The sequence below is a fragment of the Lithobates pipiens genome, unplaced genomic scaffold, assembly GCF_037356315.1.
Source record: "Lithobates pipiens isolate NorthernLeopardFrog02 unplaced genomic scaffold, aLitPip1_a1.2 Scaffold_8, whole genome shotgun sequence".
NCBI lineage: Eukaryota > Metazoa > Chordata > Amphibia > Anura > Ranidae > Lithobates > Lithobates pipiens.
In genome coordinates, this window is record NW_027507903.1 from 376,273,767 (window position 1) to 376,292,781 (window position 19,015).

At 46.2% G+C, this 19,015-nt stretch overlaps 1 protein-coding gene across 2 annotated transcripts in view; it reads right to left on the reverse strand.

Moving 5' to 3' along the window:
- The window catches only part of SLC23A1 (solute carrier family 23 member 1), a 1,056,923-nt gene that overhangs the window by 253,833 nt on the left and 784,075 nt on the right, over window positions 1–19,015 (reverse strand). For both annotated transcript variants that reach the window (XM_077473737.1, XM_077473738.1), the window contains exon 11: window positions 14,172–14,277. In XM_077473737.1, coding sequence (XP_077329863.1) covers window positions 14,172–14,277 — 106 coding nt within the window. The remainder of the gene's footprint in view (window positions 1–14,171; window positions 14,278–19,015) is intronic.

Below are 19,015 nucleotides of genomic sequence, written 5' to 3' on the forward strand. Positions count from 1 at the left end.
GACGGCTCGGCTCAAAATTAATGGGACCCTTTCAGAACCAGTACTTATACGAAATGGCACACGTCAAGGGTGCCCACTATCCCCTATACTATTCATCCTAGCATTGGAACCCTACATTCGCACAATAAATGCCAACCCGTCGATCAAGGGCCTCACGTTGGGACAAACGCCATTTAAAATAGCCGCCTACGCGGATGACCTCCTATTTGTCATAACCCAACCCCACACTTCGATTCCCAACCTCTTGAAGGAATTTGAGCTATTTGGATACATCTCCAACTTTAAAATTAATTACGAAAAATCTGAGGCTCTAAATATCTCCCTGAGCCCCACACGCCTGCTGTCTGCCAAATCTAACTGCCCCTTTAAGTGGGTAGATCACAGACTTAAATATCTGGGGATCTGGCTTACACCCGACCTGGATAGTCTTTATGCGCAAAATTTCCAACCCCTTTTAAATGACCTCCGTATAGATCTTCAAGCCTGGCATCGCCACCCACTGTCGTGGTTCGGAAGGGCGGCGGCGGTTAAGATGACGGTTCTGCCAAGGGTGCTGTACCTTTTCCACACTCTGCCCATTAAATTACCCAGGCGGTTTTTCGCACATTTGACGGCGCTAATAAGAGACTTCATATGGGCCAGGAAGAAGCCCCGAATTAGCCTATCGACTTTGACCTTACCAAAAGTTAAGGGGGGGATTAATCTACCGAACTTCAAGTTTTACTACTACGCGTCACACTTAGTTCGCATCCTGGACTGGAATTGTCATGCAACATCCAAGGACTGGGTGGGACTGGAAGGCCGAATGACAGCGACACCTCTGAGGTTTCTGCCATGGGTCGCCAAGGAGGCCCGCTCGGCGTCATTGTCCTCACACCCCCTGATAGGGCCCACCCTAGAGGTCTTTGGAGAAGCTTCACGACAATGCGGACTGGCCTCCGCCCCGGGCCCTCTGACACCCTTGGCCCACAACATTGGGTTCGCGTCGGGACACACTACGGTTTCGTTCCCACACAGAGATGATGGGACACCTGTGACAATAGCACACTGCGTGGAGGCAGGCAAGCTCAGATCTTTTCAGGACCTCTCAAGGGACTTACGGGCAAAGCATTTTACGCACTGGCAATACAGACAACTACACGACTTTGTACATTGCACGACTAACAGACCGCATGTTTTGAGGGAACAGACATGGTTTGAGCAGCTGTGCATCACGGGAGACCCGGTGCGGAAGGCGACCTCCCTGGTTTACAGTTGGTTACAAGCGACTAGGACAGACCACTCGACCAGACATAAACGAGATTGGGAGAGGCTTCTCTCCACAACCTTCACTGATGAGCAGTGGAGACATGCCTGCATATTAGCACACAAGTGCTCCATAAGCACTAGTTCCCAAGAAACGGCATACAAGGTTTTAACAAATTGGTACCTTACACCAGTCAGACTTAGCAAATGGTACCCAGGTACGTCAGAGCTCTGCTGGAGATGTGGAGGGGCAGGGGGTGATATGATGCATATATGGTGGGATTGTCCGAAGTTGCGAGGTTTCTGGGATGGGATTTGCGCGCAGATCCGGGTCATCACCGAGACCAAAATTGCCCTCACGCCTGAGTGCTACCTGCTCAACATCTCGAGCTACTCTTTAGGCAGGTACAAAAAAATCAGTGGTGCGCCACATGCTGAATGCGGCTAAGACGATCATTCCTCGGCACTGGAAGTCGCCCCACCCTCCTTCCCTGCGGGAATGGCTCTTAGAAGTAGACCTTTTATATAAGTTAGAAGAAACCGTAGCCATGGCCTCAGAAAAGACCGACAAATTTCATAAACTGTGGAGACCCTGGTTTATTTTTAAACTTACAGATGAGTATGCAAAACTTTGTACTGGTTGATTTGTGACAATTGGCTCGTTTAACTATATCTCTGTATAATGTGACTTTACCAAAGTTGGTTACTATGATATACGCCTATGCAAATTGGTATATTATTGAATGAAGGACTGAACGGCTTGCCCTTGTCTTACATTTCAGTTAGGCCTCTACCCAAGGTAACATTGGCTCACTATTTGGGCCGCCTGCGCCCTCTTCACCCCTCAGGTCTGGGGCCTATGGAATTAGGGCCCTACTAATTGTCCCCCCCTCCCTCTTACCCCTCCCTCTCTATCTTGTCCCTCACCCCCCTCCCCTAACCCTTTTTAGACACTTAAAAATTTCTACCCCCACAATTGAAGATATTATGTCGCACGGGCTAAAGGGGGTCTTTGACATTGACGTTCCATTCTTTGGCCCCCGCACCTATAGAGACCTTCCCCTGGCTTGTCTTTTCTATGTATCAACTCTCAACACTGAACTATGAGGTTCTCTATAGCGGATTTATGTAATAGAACAACATGTTTTTCTTTTTTATGCCCTACGGGCTGAATGTTTATGGATATACTTGTTCTTTTCTTGTATTGTATTGAGCTGTCAATTGTTTCAATAAACTTTATTGATATAAAAAAAAAATGTTTTTACCAGACATATTTTAGATTGCTATAGTAACCACTCATTAGCCCACACTTTTGTAAAGGTGGAGCTATCTTTCGGCGCGGAAATTCGAAGCTTGGTGGATATAATCAAAAGATCGGAGGTTTGACTTCCTCTTGATTTTCAGCAGCCTGGAAGAAACATCTCACGAAAGACACATCTCAGCACACAGAGATTTCAGCATACAAAGGGTTATTCGGCCATTTTAGATGCCACATGGCATAACCTGAAATCTTCCATAAGACAATTTTTAAAGATACTAATGATTATCATTGTACTATTTTTGTAAGTATTCTTTTCTATTTGAATGTGTACAAATAAATACACATTTTTGAATTACGCTGACTCAGAACTAATTAAGGAAATTCGTCTCACAATCTCAATCGGTCTCACCATATATATATATATATATATATATATATAAGAGATATTTATAAGACATTTGAAATATTTTTACATTGCGAGCAATTTATTACAACAATACGGCTCCCCTTCACCCGTTCTGCAGTCTTCTGGCCGGTCGTGCCCCGGTGCCCCTTGCAATTGTATCGGCTGTACCCCCCTGATGGAGGCCCTGCCTGGGGCAGCACACCACTGAGCTTGAACATAGGGTTGATGAGATTGACATCCTCACTAGGGATGAGCTTCGTGTTCGAGTCGAACGTACGTTCGACTCGAACATCGGCTGTTCGCCCGTTCGGCGAATTCCGAACGTTATGGGCCGTTCGCGCCAAATTCGTGTGGCGCTCACGGCCCACAATGCACTGCGATGGCGCAGTGCATTGCTGGCTCATGATTGGCCAAGCATGCACTGTGACCCCGCATGCTTGGCCAATCACAGCGCCGGCAGCGAGGAGAGCCATGATTGGCCACAGGCAGGATGCCTGTGGCCAATCATAGCTCAGGCTGTGTAGTACACGCCCCACACTATATAAGGCCGCCAGCGCGGCGGCCTTGTGTAGTGTGTTGGCGTCTGAAGCAGTTAGTGGGTGTTCTGTGTACCTTCAATACAGTATACACCGATCGTTATCGGCCGATTTTTCGATCTTGCTCTTCTGTAGTGGTTGTTGTCTGCGTGCCCTGACTGCAGTATACACCGCTATATTCACCTCACCTATATAGCTAGCGATATATCTATCTTTTATAATAGAGCTTGCAGTCAGTGTTAGGAGCTTGTGTGTGCTGTCTGCGTGCTCTGTACCCAGTACACACCGCTATATCCACCTACATAGCTCTTCTCTATTTGAGCCATCTGCCATCTGCAGGAGTTATTGGAAGTTGTGTGTGCCTCCAGCACAGCACAGTATACATCTGTATTTACCCTTTATTGCTGGTGTTCTATAATAAAGGCATCTGCAGGAGTTAGTGGGTGTTGTGTGCCTCCAGCACAATATACACCTGTATCTACCCTTTATTGCTGTTCTCTAATAGAGCCATCTGCAGGGCTTAGTGGGTGTTGTGTGCCTCCAGTACAGTATACCCCTTTATCTACCCTTTATTGCTAGTGTTCTATAATAAAGGCATCTGCAGGAGTTAGTGGGTGTTGTGTGCCTCCAGCACAATATACACTACCCAACTGCTGTTTTACAGACAGACAGGCGCGAGCCGATAAAAGAGGGCAAGCAGGCTCTGTGTCTAGAGACAACAGTGCTGGTCGTGGACGCGGTGCATTGTCATCAGCACGTGGCCATGGGACACGCTTGTCCTTTTTGGCAGCTGGACATGTTGAGCCGCAACATGCCAACGACTTGGTAGCGTGGATGACCAAGCCCTCTTCATCTTCTTCATCCTCTCTCACCCAGTCTCAGGGTACTAGCAAAGTAGCTACCAACGCATCGTCTTCCCTCCTCTCAATGTCATCATCAGTGACTCCTTCCCTAGATCCACCACGTACTCCTGAGGAGTCTCCTGAACTCTTTGAGCACAGTGTTGGGTACATGCTCCAGGAGGATGCCCAGTGTTTTGTAGGCTCTGATGATGACACTCAGCTAGAGGAAGGCAGTAGCGTGAATGCAGAGAGGGGGGATGCTCAAGAAGGACAGCAATCTGGCAGTCATGTTCCACAAGCTGCAGCATACTGCCAGGTTTGCTACAGCGATGAAGAGGGAGGGGATGATGAGGGCACTGACTCCACGTGGGTGCCTGGTAGGAGAGAGGAGGAGGAGGCACATGTCCAACGAGGCAGGATGGCCTCCGGGGGCCAGCTTAGGGGCAGCACACCGACTGAATCACACCGCAGAGCTCCGCCTGTGCAGGGCGCTGCCTCTGCGCGTTATTCTAAAAGTTCTTTGGTGTGGGCCTTTTTTGAGACGAGTGCATCAGATCGCACCGCTGCTATTTGCAACATATGTCTCAAGCGTATCTCGCGTGGCCAAAACATCAGCCGCTTGGGCACCACATGCTTGACCAGACATTTGTTTTTTTATAAATTCTTTATTTTTTCATCTTTTCTTTCCATAGATTTCACATTACATTTCGTTATACATCTACAACTTCTTTAACAGCTATAACAGTCTTATAATATTTCAATCCATACCTCAATTCCACGTCATCCTCCCCCCTCCCTCACCCTTCCCTCCCAGAAAAATAAATAAATAAATATACAAAAAAAAAAAAAAAATGTTTGAATTTTCACTATAATCCCCCCCCTCACTCCCCCCCCCCCACCACCACCCGCCTGCTCTATCATATTTCAAAATGTTTCACATCATACTTTCTCTATAATTTAGATATGGAGCCCAGATCTTCTGATATTTCTCATCTTGATCTCTCATTGTCATTGTTAAATTTTCCATTTGTTGGATTTCTGCAATTCTCTGAAACCACTGTGCTCTAGCTGGAGGGTTGCTTTTTTTCCACAGAACCGGGATACATGCCCTTGCTGCTATCAATAAATGTCTCAGCAAAGAATTTTTGAATCTTTCTATTGCCATTGGGATGTCCAGCAGCAGAAAAGTTGCCGGATTATCTCCCAGGTCAATTCCTGTAATCCTTACAATAGTATCGGCTACCATCTCCCAGAACACTCTAATTTTTGGACATTCCCAAAATATATGTAATAATGTTCCTTCTGCTCCATGACATCTCCAACATGTCTCTGATATCTGGGGGTAAATTTGATGTAACACTTTTGGTGTTCTATACCACCTAGTAAGGATCTTGTATCCCCCTTCTTGATATCTGCTTGCCATCGAGGCCTTTTGATTAAACAACAGCATCTTATCCTTTTGTTCTGGGGAAAACGTAGTCCCTAAATCTCTTTCCCAAGCCTGTAAAAAGGGCAAATCTTGTGAAGTCTCCTGTTCTATTAACATACTATAAAAATAAGACATCAGATGTCTCAGTTCCTCTCCTTTCAAACAGATCTCTTCAAACTCAGTCAATGCCCTTATTTCTACGTATACCTTTGATTTAGATCTAATAAAGGCTTCTAATTGCCTCATTCTGAAAGGGTCTAGTCCTAATGTCATTCCTTTTTCAATATCTTTTTTAGTCATTAACCGATTGCCTACCGAGAAATGACAAATTCTACTCATACCTCTATCTTGTATTGTTTTAAACTTTGGATCTGTCATTCCCGGTAGAAATGCTGGGGTACCAAGGATAGGAAGGAGCGGACTGGGAATTCTTGAAATAGATGTTTTCCTGAATACTCTTTTAGTTATTCGTAATGTCTCCCCTAGTATTGGATGTTTTCTCAATCCCATTGGTATTTTTGTATCTGGAATCCACACTAATCCTTCCAATGGGATATCTGTCGCTGCTTGTTCTGTCTGTATCCACGGTTTTTCGTTTTTAAGCCTACACCATTCCACTACTCTAATTAAGTGTGAAGCCTCCTGGTATTTTATTGGATCTGGAAGTCCTATCCCTCCTTTTCCTTTGGGGAGTACTAAAATATCTCGACGTACTCTTGCTGGTTTCCCAGCCCAGATGAACTTCATAAATCTTGATCTAAGATCCTTAAACAAACTTGAAGGGATCTTAATTGGTATAGTTTGAATTATGTATAACAGTCTGGGCATCACATTCATCTTAATAATATTGGTTCTCCCGAACCATGTAAAAATCTCTTTGTCCCATTTTTGAAGATCACTTTTGATCTGTCTTACCAGTGGGATATAGTTAAGTTCGAACAGTTCATTTAGATTTTTTGACATTTTTGTTCCTAAGTAACTTATATATGAATTCGTCCATCTAAAATCAAATTGCGTGGACACTGCTTGCAACTGAGGCGAATCCATCTCTACTCCCATTGTCTCCGATTTTCCATAGTTTATTCTAAAGTTGGATATTTTCCCATATTCTCGTAGCTCCATTAGTAAAGATGGGAGAGATGTAATTGGGGACGTTACAAAAAAGATCAAATCATCTGCATAAGCTGCCAACTTCTGATCTTCATTTTTTATTTTTACCCCCCTGATATCCACATTGGCACGTATTTTCCTTAAAAAAGGTTCTATTGTCAAAATGAATATCAGGGGTGAGAGGGGACATCCCTGGCGTGTTCCATTTAAAATGGAGAATGGCTCTGATAATCTGTCATTCACTTTCACCCTAGCACTTGGTTTTGAATATAAATTTAGGATCCATCTCAGCATCCCCATCTGTATATACCCCTTTATCTCTGGTGTTCTATAATAAAGGCATCTGCAGGAGTTAGTGGGTGTTTTGTGCCTCCAGCACAATATACACCTGTATCTACCCTTTATTGCAGTTCTCTAATAGAGCCATCTGCAGGGCTTAGTGGGTGTTGTGTGCCTCCAGTACAGTATACCCCTTTATCTCTGGTGTTCTATAATAAAGGCATCTGCAGGAGTTAGTGGGTGTTGTGTGCCTCCAGCACAATATACACCTGTATCTACCCTTTATTGCTGTTCTCTAATAGAGCCATCTGCAGGGCTTAGTGGGTGTTGTGTGCCTCCAGTACAGTATACCCCTTTATCTCTGGTGTTCTATAATAAAGGCATCTGCAGGAGTTAGTGGGTGTTGTGTGCCTCCAGCACAATATACACCTGTATCTACCCTTTATTGCTGTTCTCTAATAGAGCCATCTGCAGGGCTTAGTGGGTGTTGTGTGCCTCCAGTACAGTATACCCCTTTATCTCTGGTGTTCTATAATAAAGGCATCTGCAGGAGTTAGTGGGTGTTGTGTGCCTCCAGCACAATATACACTACCCAACTGCTGTTTTACCCAACTCCCTTCAGGCCATTACCATGTCTGGAAGGCCAGCAAGGAGAGGCAGACAGGCGCGAGCCGATAAAAGAGGGCAAGCAGGCTCTGTGTCTAGAGACAACAGTGCTGGTCGTGGACGCGGTGCATTGTCATCAGCACGTGGCCATGGGACACGCTTGTCCTTCTTTTCGGCAGGTAGACATGTTGAACCGCAACATGCCAACGACTTGGTAGAGTGGATGACCAAGCCCTCTTCATCCTCCTCATCCTCTCTCACCCAGTCTCAGGGTACTAGCAAAGCAGCTGCCAACGCATCGTCTTCCCTCGTCTCAATGTCATCATCAGTGACTCCTTCCCTAGACCCACCACGTCCTCCTGAGGAGTCTCCTGAACTCTTTGAGCACAGTGTTGGGTACATGCTCCAGGAGGATGCCCAGTGTTTTGTAGGCTCTGATGATGACACTCAGCTGGAGGAAGGCAGTAGCGTGAATGCAGAGAGAGGGGATGCTCAAGAAGGACAGCAATCTGGCAGTCATGTTCCACAAGCTGCAGCATATTGCCAGGTTTGCTATAGCGATGAAGAGGGAGTGGATGATGAGGGCACTGACTCCACGTGGGTGCCTGGTAGGAGAGAGGAGGAGGAGGCACATGTCCAACGAGGCAGGATGGCCTCCGGGGGCCAGCTTAGGGGCAGCACACCGACTGAATCACACCGCAGAGCTCCGCCTGTGCAGGGCGCTGCCTCTGCGCGTTATTCTAAAAGTTCTTTGGTGTGGGCCTTTTTTGAGACGAGTGCATCAGATCGCACCGCTGCTATTTGCAACATATGTCTCAAGCGTATCTCGCGTGGCCAAAACATCAGCCGCTTGGGCACCACATGCTTGACCAGACATATGTTGACATGCCATGCAGCTCGTTGGCAAGCATACCTCAAAGACCCACACCAAAGAACAAAGCGGACCTCTCCTTGCTCCTCATCAGCTGGCATCTCCAACCCCACTAGACCTTCAGTCCTCTCTGAAACCTGCTCTGAGAGGAATGAAGGTGTAGAATTAGGTGTGTCACAGCCAAGTGCTTCCGGGCACTCTGCTAGCAGTACACCCACGTCCGATTATAGCAGGCAAATGTCCCTGCCCCAGCTGCTGGACCGGCGAAAGAAGTTCACTCCCAGCCATCCACATGCCCAGCGGTTGAATGCTAGCTTGGCTAAATTGCTAGCACTTCAACTGCTGCCTTTTCAGTTGGTAGACATGGCCCCCTTCCGTGAGTTTGTACAATGTGCGGTTCCTCAGTGGCAGGTCCCCAAACGCCACTTTTTCTCATGGAAGGTGATTCCGGCTCTCTACCGGCATGTGGAAGGCAATGTCCTTGCCTCGCTGGACAGGGCGGTCAGCGGTAAGGTGCATATTTCCGCTGACTCATGGTCCAGCAGGCATGGACAGGGACGTTACCTGTCTTTCACGGCCCATTGGGTCACTCTTCTGGCAGCTGGGAAGGATACAGGACAAGGTGCAGTAGTGTTGGAGGTTGTTCCGCCACCACGCCTCCAAAATGCTACTATTGGTTGTGACACACCTCTCTCCTCCACCCCCTCCTCTTCTTCTTCCTCCATGGCCTCTTCCAGTACTCTGTCCTCAGAACCAGCGGTGCTCTGTAGGCGTTCCAGGGGCTACGCAAGTACGCAGGCAAAACGATGCCACGCCGTGCTTGCGCTGGTTTGTTTGGGGGACAGGAGCCACACTGGGGCGGATGTTTTGTCAGCTCTGCAGGGGCAGGCCGAGGGGTGGTTAACGCCATGCCAGCTTAAGCCAGGAATGGTGGTTTGCGACAATTGCACCAACCTCCTCTCCGCCCTCCGACAGGGACAACTGACCCATGTGCCCTGTGTAGCTCACGTCCTTAACCTGGTGGTGCAGCGGTTCTTGGGCAGGTACCCAGGCTTACAGGATGTCCTGAAGCAGGCCAGGAAAGTCTGTGTGCATTTCCGCCGATCATTTAATGCCTGTGCTCGGCTGGCTGAGCTCCAAAAGGAGTTGAACCTGCCCAAGAACCGCCTTATATGTGACATGCCCACCAGGTGGAACTCAACGTTGGCCATGCTGCAGCGGCTGCACACGCAGCAGAGGGCCATCAATGAGTACCTGTGCGACAACGGCACCAGGACAGGGTCAGGGGAGCTCGGTTTTTTCTCACCACACCAGTGGGGCATGATCAGGGATGCATGCACTGTCCTGTCACCGTTTGAGGAGGCCACAAGGATGGTGAGCAGTGACAGTGCATGCATCAGTGACACTGTACCTCTTGTCCACCTCTTGGAGCATACGCTGCGTGGAATAATGGACAGGGCACTTGAGGCAGAACAGAGGCAGGAAGAGGAGGACTTCCTTGCCTCTCAAGGCCCCCTTTATCCAGACAGTGTTCCTGCTGTGCCACCCATCACACAGGAATAGGATGAGGAGGAGGAAGAGGAGGAGGAGGATGATGATTGTGTCAGCATGGAGGTGGAGGCTGGCACTCAGCAGCAGCAGTCTTGTAGGGATGATTTACAGTCCCAAGAAACACGTGGACTTGTACGTGGCTGGGAGTAGGTAGCTGCGGATCATGTTGTCCTTAGTGACCCAGAGGACTCCGGACCGAATGCCTCAGCTAACCTACGCTGCATGGCCTCCCTGATCCTGCAAAGCCTGCGGAAGGATCCTTGTATTCTTCGGATCAAGGAGAGGGACCATTACTGGCTGGCCACTCTCCTTGATCCACGGTACAAGGGTAAGGTAGCCGACCTTATCTTGCCATCGCAGAGGGAGCAGAGGATGAGACATCTCCGGGAGGCCTTGCAGAAAGGTCTGTGCAACGCGTTCCCAGAGACTGGGAGGTTACAAACTCCTGGTCCTGGACAACGTGTTGCTGAGGCTTCGGTCAGAAGGAGCGGTGGAGAAGGTGGCCGTATGACTGATGCTTTCAGACAATTTTTTAGTCCGCAGCCCCAAGGTATGATCGGTTCCAGCAACCATCGCCAGCGTCTGATTTACATGGTGCAGGAATACCTAGGGGCAAGGTCAGACTTGGACACCTTTCCCACCGAAAATCCTCTGGCTTACTGGGTCTTGAGGATGGATCACTGGCCAGAGCTTGCACAGTATGAAATTGAGCTACTGGCCTGTCCTGCATCCAGCGTTCTTTCGGAGAGCACCTTCAGTGCTGCTGGTGGCTTTGTTACCGATCACAGGGTGTGCCTGTCCACCGAATCAGTTGATCGACTGACCTTCATCAAGATGAATCAGTCTTGGATCACCCACAGCTACCAAGCACCTGAAGCTGATATAACCGAATCATTTTTTTTGAAATATCACATCCCTTCAAGACTGCCTATGCTGAGTGACTGTCCTGTTATGTTGATTGTCTATCCTCTTCCTCCTCCGCTGATATGTTGGAAGAACATTTCTGGTTCTGGGTGATGCCATCAGCCCAATTTTTCTGCCCCTGTTTAACAGGGGCGTTTAATTACAATTTTTTATGCAATGCTTTGCAGCAGGGCTAATTCCTGCAATAAAACTAGAGTATATGGGAGAGGTTGCAGTGTCGTGGCACCAGCACCAGTGCCTAAGGCCCAATTTTTCTGCCCCTGTTTAACAGGGACATGTAATTACAATTCTTGATATAATATTTCACAGGAGGGCCCGTTCCTGTGCCCACCCAGAGTAACTGTGAGGACTTATAGTGTTGTGGCACCAGCACCACAACCAAAGGTCAATTTTTCTACCACTGTTCAACAATGGCATGTAATTACAATTCTTGATATAATTGTTCACAGCAGGGTGCTCCAGCGCCCACCAAGAGTCACTTTGAGGGCTTACAATGTTGTGGCAAAACCAACACCTTGTTCTGCCATTTCTGCAGAGCATATAGGGCAGGCCCCTACTTTCAAACATCCAACTTACAAACATCTCCTACTTGCAAACGGAAGGAGACAACAGCAAGTGAGATGAAAAAAGACGGACGGCAAAACAAATTATACAGGGGTGATAACCCTTCCCTATGTTTTCCAAAAAGCTTAAAAATTGTTTTTTTGACTGGAGCTACACTATAAAAATGTACCAGTTGAAAATTACAAACAGATTCAACTTAACACAACAAACCTACACAGTCCCTGTCTTGTTTGCACCGCCTGTATACTGCTGTTCTGAGTATATAGGGCCTGGGGGCCACACGCATTTCCTTTTTTTAATATGGGTACGGGGTTCCCCTTAATATGCGTACAAGACCCAAAGGGGCTGGTAATGGGCAGGGAGGGCTACCCATGCCATTTTTCTCAATGATTTTCAACCATATTGCAGGAACCAGATATAACATTAAAACCGCAAGCAGTTTTAAATGATGTTATTTCCGTTTAATGTCATTTTATGCAGGGACTGTTCTAAACACGGGAAACACGTGGCACTTCACAGGCATACTACAGACACCCCCCAGGTACGATATTTAACCACTTGCTTACTGGGCACTTAAACCCCCCTCAGTCCCAGACCAATTTTCAGCTTTCAGCGCTGATGCACTTTGAATGACAATTGCGCGGGCATACAACACTGTACCCAAATGAAATTTTTATCATTTTTTTCCCACAAATAGAGCTTTCTTTTGGTGGTATTTAGTTACAGCTCGGAGTTTTATTTTTTGCTAAACAAACAAAAAAAGATGCAAAAAAATAAAAAAAATAAAATCATGTTTTAATAGTTTGTTATAAAATTTTGCAAACGGGTCATTTTTCTCCTTCATTGAAGTGCGCTGATTAGGCGGCACTGATGGCTGCATTGGTGGGCACTGATGGGCTGCATTGGTGGGCACTGATGGGCTGCATTGGTGGGCACTGATGGGCTGCACTGGTGGGCACTGATAGGCATAGTTAAGGCGGCACTAATAGGCACAGATAAGGCGGCACCGATGGGCACAGATAAGGCGGCACTGATGGGCAAAGATGGGCACAGATAAGATGGCATGGATGGGTGGCACGGATAAGTGGCACGGATGGGTGGCACGGATGGGCACTGATAGGTACCACTGATAGATGGGACTGATGGGCACTGATAGGTGGCACTGATAGGTGGCTCTGATAGGTGGCACTGCTGGGCACTGATGGGCGGCACTGCTGGGCACTGATGGGCGGCACTGCTGGGCACTGATGGGCGGCACTGGGTCGCAGCACCTTTGAGGCAGATTGTGGGCACTGTGGGTGGCACTGTGGGTGGCACTGCTGGATGGCACTGTGGGTGGCATTGTGGGTGGCACTGTAGGTGGCACTGTGGGCACTATGGGCACTGATGGGGGGCACTTACTTTTATTCAGGATGGCACGGCGGTGGGCAGGTGGGCACTGGCAGGGGGCAGGTGGTCAGCTGTATTGCTGGCCGTGATCGGGACTGATGTCCCGATCACGGCCGCCGGTGATCGGCTTTTTTTTTCTCTCCTCGCGCTGTCAGCGCGAGGAGGAATAATAGCCGATTACCGGCTCCGTTCTATCACATGATCAGCTGTCATTGGCTGACAGCTGATCACGTGATAAGGGGTCGGGATCGACCCCTTGCACGGATCGGTGATCAGGCGAGTCTCACGGACTCGCCGATCACAGAGCGTGCCGCGCGCGCCGCGCGCGCCCCTCAGGGGGCGCGCAGGCCGCTCGTATCCGGGACAACGTCAATAGACGTCGTCACGGAAATGTAGGTCCGCGCTGATGCCGTCATTTGGCAATAGCGCGGATCTGTAGTGGTTAAAGGAATATTTCACTTTTTTTTTTACTTTAATCGTCATTAAAATCAGTGCTCCCACCAAAACGGCCATTTTTAAAAACATTTTAGGCATTGACCCATGTCCCCTGGGGCAGGAGCCAGGTCCCCAAACCCTTTTTAGGACAGTATCTTGCTTATTATCCGTTAAAATTAGCACTTTTAATTTTGAACGTTCGAGTCCCATAGACTTCAATGGGGTTCTAAAGTTCGTACGAATTTGGGGTCCGTTCGAAAGTTCTGGTGCGAACCGAACCGGGGGGTGTTCGGCTCATCCCTAATCCTCACTAATAATCACTCAGAGGAACTAGAAGCCCTTTGTGACTTGTTAACCTGAAACTTGTCTGCTGTTTTGGCTCCTGTGTTTTCAGCCTGATTAAAGATCACGACAGGTAAGCTGCAATATAAAACAGTTTTGCTCTTGGATTTAGATATCCAAGAGCAATATTTAGACAACTTTTAAAGAGACTTGAGTTTGGGTATTCCCATCATTTTAACAAATTTGACTTTACATTAGTGACCAATTTAAGCCAGTAGCTGGACCTCTGGATTTTGCGTGGTGCCATAAAAAATGCTGCACAAGTACCAAATGCATCAATCATCTTGAAAATTATTTTTTACATTCTTATATAGAATAACACTTTTATTATGTTTAATAGATAATTTAAATCAGTGACAACTCTATTAATTAAAAGTTTACCTTAGTAATTCCCAAGACACCTATGTTTGGGCTTGAAGATGTAGAGCCATTTCCCGTACCAAGTAAGCCAGCAATAACACAGCAAAGTCCTTCGATGCATATACCTCTGAAAAAAAAACAACATAGTAATTTGCCACTGAGCTGACTCTGCTGATAACACTGTTTCATAGACTCCCATTCCTGCGCTGATAGCTATGTCTACATAGAAATGATTCTAAATTCCTGATTCAACACTTACAGGAATTATATTATATTTAAGGCTAGCTTGCAAACTATTAGATTATTATGGTTATTCATAATTAAAATCAAATGTGTGAATGAGCTTTGAACAGGTGTTTCTGGTGTAAAGTTCTTCAGTTGAAATTGAGCCAAAAGTTGCATGTGCGGCTGCCTGAGGTAACGGTAATGCCACCTTGGAGCTCATTAGAACTCCTCGGGAGTTCCCACTGGAGGACTACAGGTCCCAGCGGCGCTGCAAACTGCTCAAAATAGAAGAGAACTAACCCCAGCATCGTCCGCTATATAAACCATGGTCCTGAGGCCCCAAAAAACAAAATTTAAAAACGGGTAGATCAAAAGAAACGGCACACAAGCTGATGGCTTTGATGGCGGCATCATTCTCCTCCTTATAGCACAGCAGTCCACACACTAAGAAATCTCTGCCTCTCAGCCAGAATATACAGACAACTAATGGTGAGTCTGACTATGACACTGGTGACTTACAAGCAGCAATACAACCTGACATATTCCAAAAGTTTGAACATATGCTTCAGAAAGCTCTCAAGCAGACAGCTGACCATATAACAGATAAGTTAACAAAAGAAATAAGAGTGCTGGGCCAGAGAACTGCAGACTTAGAACTGAGAGTGGACGAAATTGATAATCATACTCAGCATTACATATCTGAGCTTATGACCCTTAAAAAGGAAAACCTCATACTACAGTCACGCTTAGAGGACCAAGAGAATAGGGCCTACCCTGAATTTGCGGATCAGGGGAATCCCTGAATCAGTTCTGTACCTGCAGGCTACTATCACGTCGCTTTTTCAGGAGTTAATACCGGGTACTCCCATCGACAGGCTTGAAATGGATAGAGTGCATAGAGCTCCATGTAAAACCAATGGTCCTCCTAGGGACATAATAGCTAAATTGCACTATTACAGAACCAAAGAACAGTTGCCAGAGGTAGAGAATTGTTTCACTCATTATTCGTACCCAAATAACTCCTTCTCACGAATAAATCATATCCTTATTCCATCTAGCATTTTACCAAAAATCATTTCATCCAAAATTGTTCTCTTTCCATGGACAGACCATTGTGCAGCATTCACTATCATTGCTTCCATAGTTCCTAGATCACACGACACGACTTGGTGTATAAACGACTCTATATTGACCAATCCTTTTCATCGTATTGAGATTGAGAAAGCACTCTCCGATTATCTTTTATCTAGTGATACAGGGGATGTCTCCGCCCTTTCACTATGGGAGGCACGCAAAACTGTCATTAGGGTAGATTGATACAACAAGCAACGGCACTTAAAAGAGAATGCAAAATTCTGTTTGCAAAACTTGAGTCTACTTTTAATGACTGTCACCAGACTTTTCAATCTTCCCCGACTGCCACTAATAACTCTACACTAGAAAAATTCTGTCTTGATCTAGATCTTTTTCTGACTGATTCAGCAGATAAACTCATACGCAAACACCAACATATTCAATACCTTAAGGCAAATAAACCTGATAGCCCATGACTAGAATTTTAAAGAATTCACAACATACACAGACACCTATCAGATTGAAAGTATCCCGAGAAGCGCACACTAGTAACCCAGTAAAGATTCTAGAGATTTTTCATTACGTGGCTAAATTATATTCCTCTGCTCCGGACTTCGATAAGACAAAAGGAGATACCCTGTTTTCCAATATCACACTTCCTGATCTCGATTAAAAACAGCACGATCTTTTTGAATGCCCTATTACAGGTACTGAAGTTTTAAACGCTATAAAATCTTTTATTTTTTTTTATATTAATTCCTCTTCATTTATTTTCTATTTCGTCATACAAAAAATCCAAATACAATACAAAAAGTACACAAAAAAAAACCTAATACAGTAGGATTTACTGACCAACAGAGCCAATTCCTTATCTCCCCATAAACCCGCTCCCTCCCCTCCCCCCCTTAATCACCATCCCTTTTCTAGTCAATCACCATCCCGATGTCCTAAACCACAGTTATTTCATATCACGGTCATTAGAAGGCTTTATCGCTTATCTATCTTTATCCTCGTCTAGAGTTATTAAGCAAGTGGATGCTCCATTTCCTTCCACCAGGGTCCCCATATTTTCTCAAAGCCGCTAAGGTTTCCCCTGCGTATGTATACAGTCCTTTCCTTCCACACTAAATCATTTATAACTTGGGTCCATTCACTCGAAAGAGGTGCTCCCGTCGCCTGGCATTTTTGTGCTATCAGTTTTCGTGCTTGAAACAGGCACCGTATAACTGCAATTGTTATATTTCGCCTTTCCCCCGGGACTCTCCTATATCCCAATATACAGGTTCTAGGGTCCAGGTCCATCTTAATCCCAAGTGTCCTATTTATGATTTCAACTATTTCTTCCCAGTACCGGAACAGCTTTGGACATCTCCACATCATGTGTATGAGGTCTCCAAAGCCCCTACATCTGGGGCAGTTAGCGTCTGTCCTCTTTCCAAACGCGAACAACCTCTTGGGAGTGAAATAGGCTCGATGTACCAGCATCAAGTGCGATATTTTTTGTGATGGGGAAACCGAAATCAGTGGTCCCAACTCCAGTATTATCCTCCACTGTTCCTCTGTGATTTCTCCCACATCCTCTTCCCATTTCTCCTTTTGCCTAACCAGGTCTATACGCTCCTTGTTGGGACCTTTACATAATAATTCATACATGGTGGATATAAACCCCCTAGACTTATCTATCTTATATATCTTCTGTGATAAGGATGTCTTATCCAGCTCAGGTAACTGGGAGCCAAACTGTGCTTCCAAGGCATGTCAAAGCTGTAAATATCGGAAAAATGTCTGCTGTGGTATGTTATATTCCCTTTTTAAATCCATGAATGTTTTCAAAATTCCATCCTCATATAATTGACCCAGCCTAGTTATTCCCTTCTCCACCCATGTGCTAATTTTCCATATTAGTAGTACTTCCTGCAAATTCTTATTGTCCCATAGGGGCGTATATTCTGACCATTCCCTACACCCCAACAATCTTTTTACGATTTTCTATATTTTATTCATCATTACTATTGTGGGATCCTTAAGCTGGAGAGAATTTGCCTCTAGTGCATCCATCAATGTTTCATGTGGAGCCTCTATCAACCTCACACTGCTATTTAAATTACCCTCCTCCTCCTGAACACCGTCCACTATATGTTGCAGCTGCGCTGCTAGGAAATAGTTCCTCGGGCAGGGTATCGCCACTCCCCCTCTGTCTGTTGGTAGCTGCAGCGCCTGGAGTCGGATCCTCGCCCGTCCCTTTTTCCATATTAACTTCCGGAAGAGGGTTTCAAATTTTCTAAACCACCTCTTACATATCCAAACCGGGGCATTATGTAAGGCATATAACAATTGTGGTAACCATATCATTTTAATCAAACTAGAACGGCCTGCCACTGACAAAGGAAGCCGGCTCCAGGCGTCGCAGCTCCGCTTAAATTTACCCAATAGCGGGAGTATATTTTTATCCACGTACTGGCCCATATCTGTCGTTAGATATATGCCCAGATATTTCAGTGCCCCTACTACCTCCATTTGCGGTATCCCCAATGCAGTCACGGCGCCCGGGTTGTCAACTTGGAGCAGCTCTGATTTTCCCCAGTTTATTAACAAACCCGTGAATCCTCCAAAGCTTTCTACGAGTTTGATTACCTTCTCAAGGGATTGGCCAGTATCTCCCAGGAAGAGGAGAACATCGTCAGCATATAGAGCGATTCTCTCCTCCCTGCCCCTTTCCCTTTGGAACCCAGCTATCTCCGAGTGTGACCTAACAGCAATTGCCAGCGGTTCCATTGCTATAGCAAAGAGCAACGGGGAGAGTGGGCACCCCTGCCATGTACCTCTATTCATTTCCATTTTTTCAGACTGTTCCCCATTAATTCTTATTTTTGCACTGGGAGCTTTGTACATCATTTTTATCCATCCGATGAAATTAGGACCAAATCCACACCCCTCTAGGACACGCCATAAATACTCCCACTCTAGGCTATCGAAAGCCTTTGTCATATCCAAAGACAAAATGGCTCTCGCCCCCCCGTTCACCGCTGGTGTTTGTATGTTCAAAAATGCCCTTCTTATATTCATACTGGTTGATCTTCCCCTTATAAAACCTGTCTGATCAGGGTGTATAAGTTTATTAATAATTTTATTTAACCTATTTGAAAGTAGCTTAGCCAGTATTTTGATATCAGAACACAAAAGGGATATTGGCCTATACGAGGCTACATCTTGGGGGTCCTTTCCTTCTTTAGGTATCACGATAATAGTCGCCTCCATCATGGATGCTGGTAATCTCCCCACTGACTTTGCCCCTTTCAAGGTCCTGAGTAACTCCGGGAGTAAGATCTCGCTAAATTTCTTATATATCTCCACTGGGAGACCATCTGGGCCTGAAGATTTTTGGGAGGCCATTCCGGCCACCGCCTGTTTTACCTCACTTAGAGTTATAGGGGCCTCTAGGTCCTCTCTCTCCTCTTGGGTGAGAGTTAGAAGCTTCACTTTCTCCAGGAAGGACTCCATATCCTCCTCCTTCCCTTGACCCCCGTGTTCTATACAAATCCCTATAGTAGGCCCCAAAGATCTCA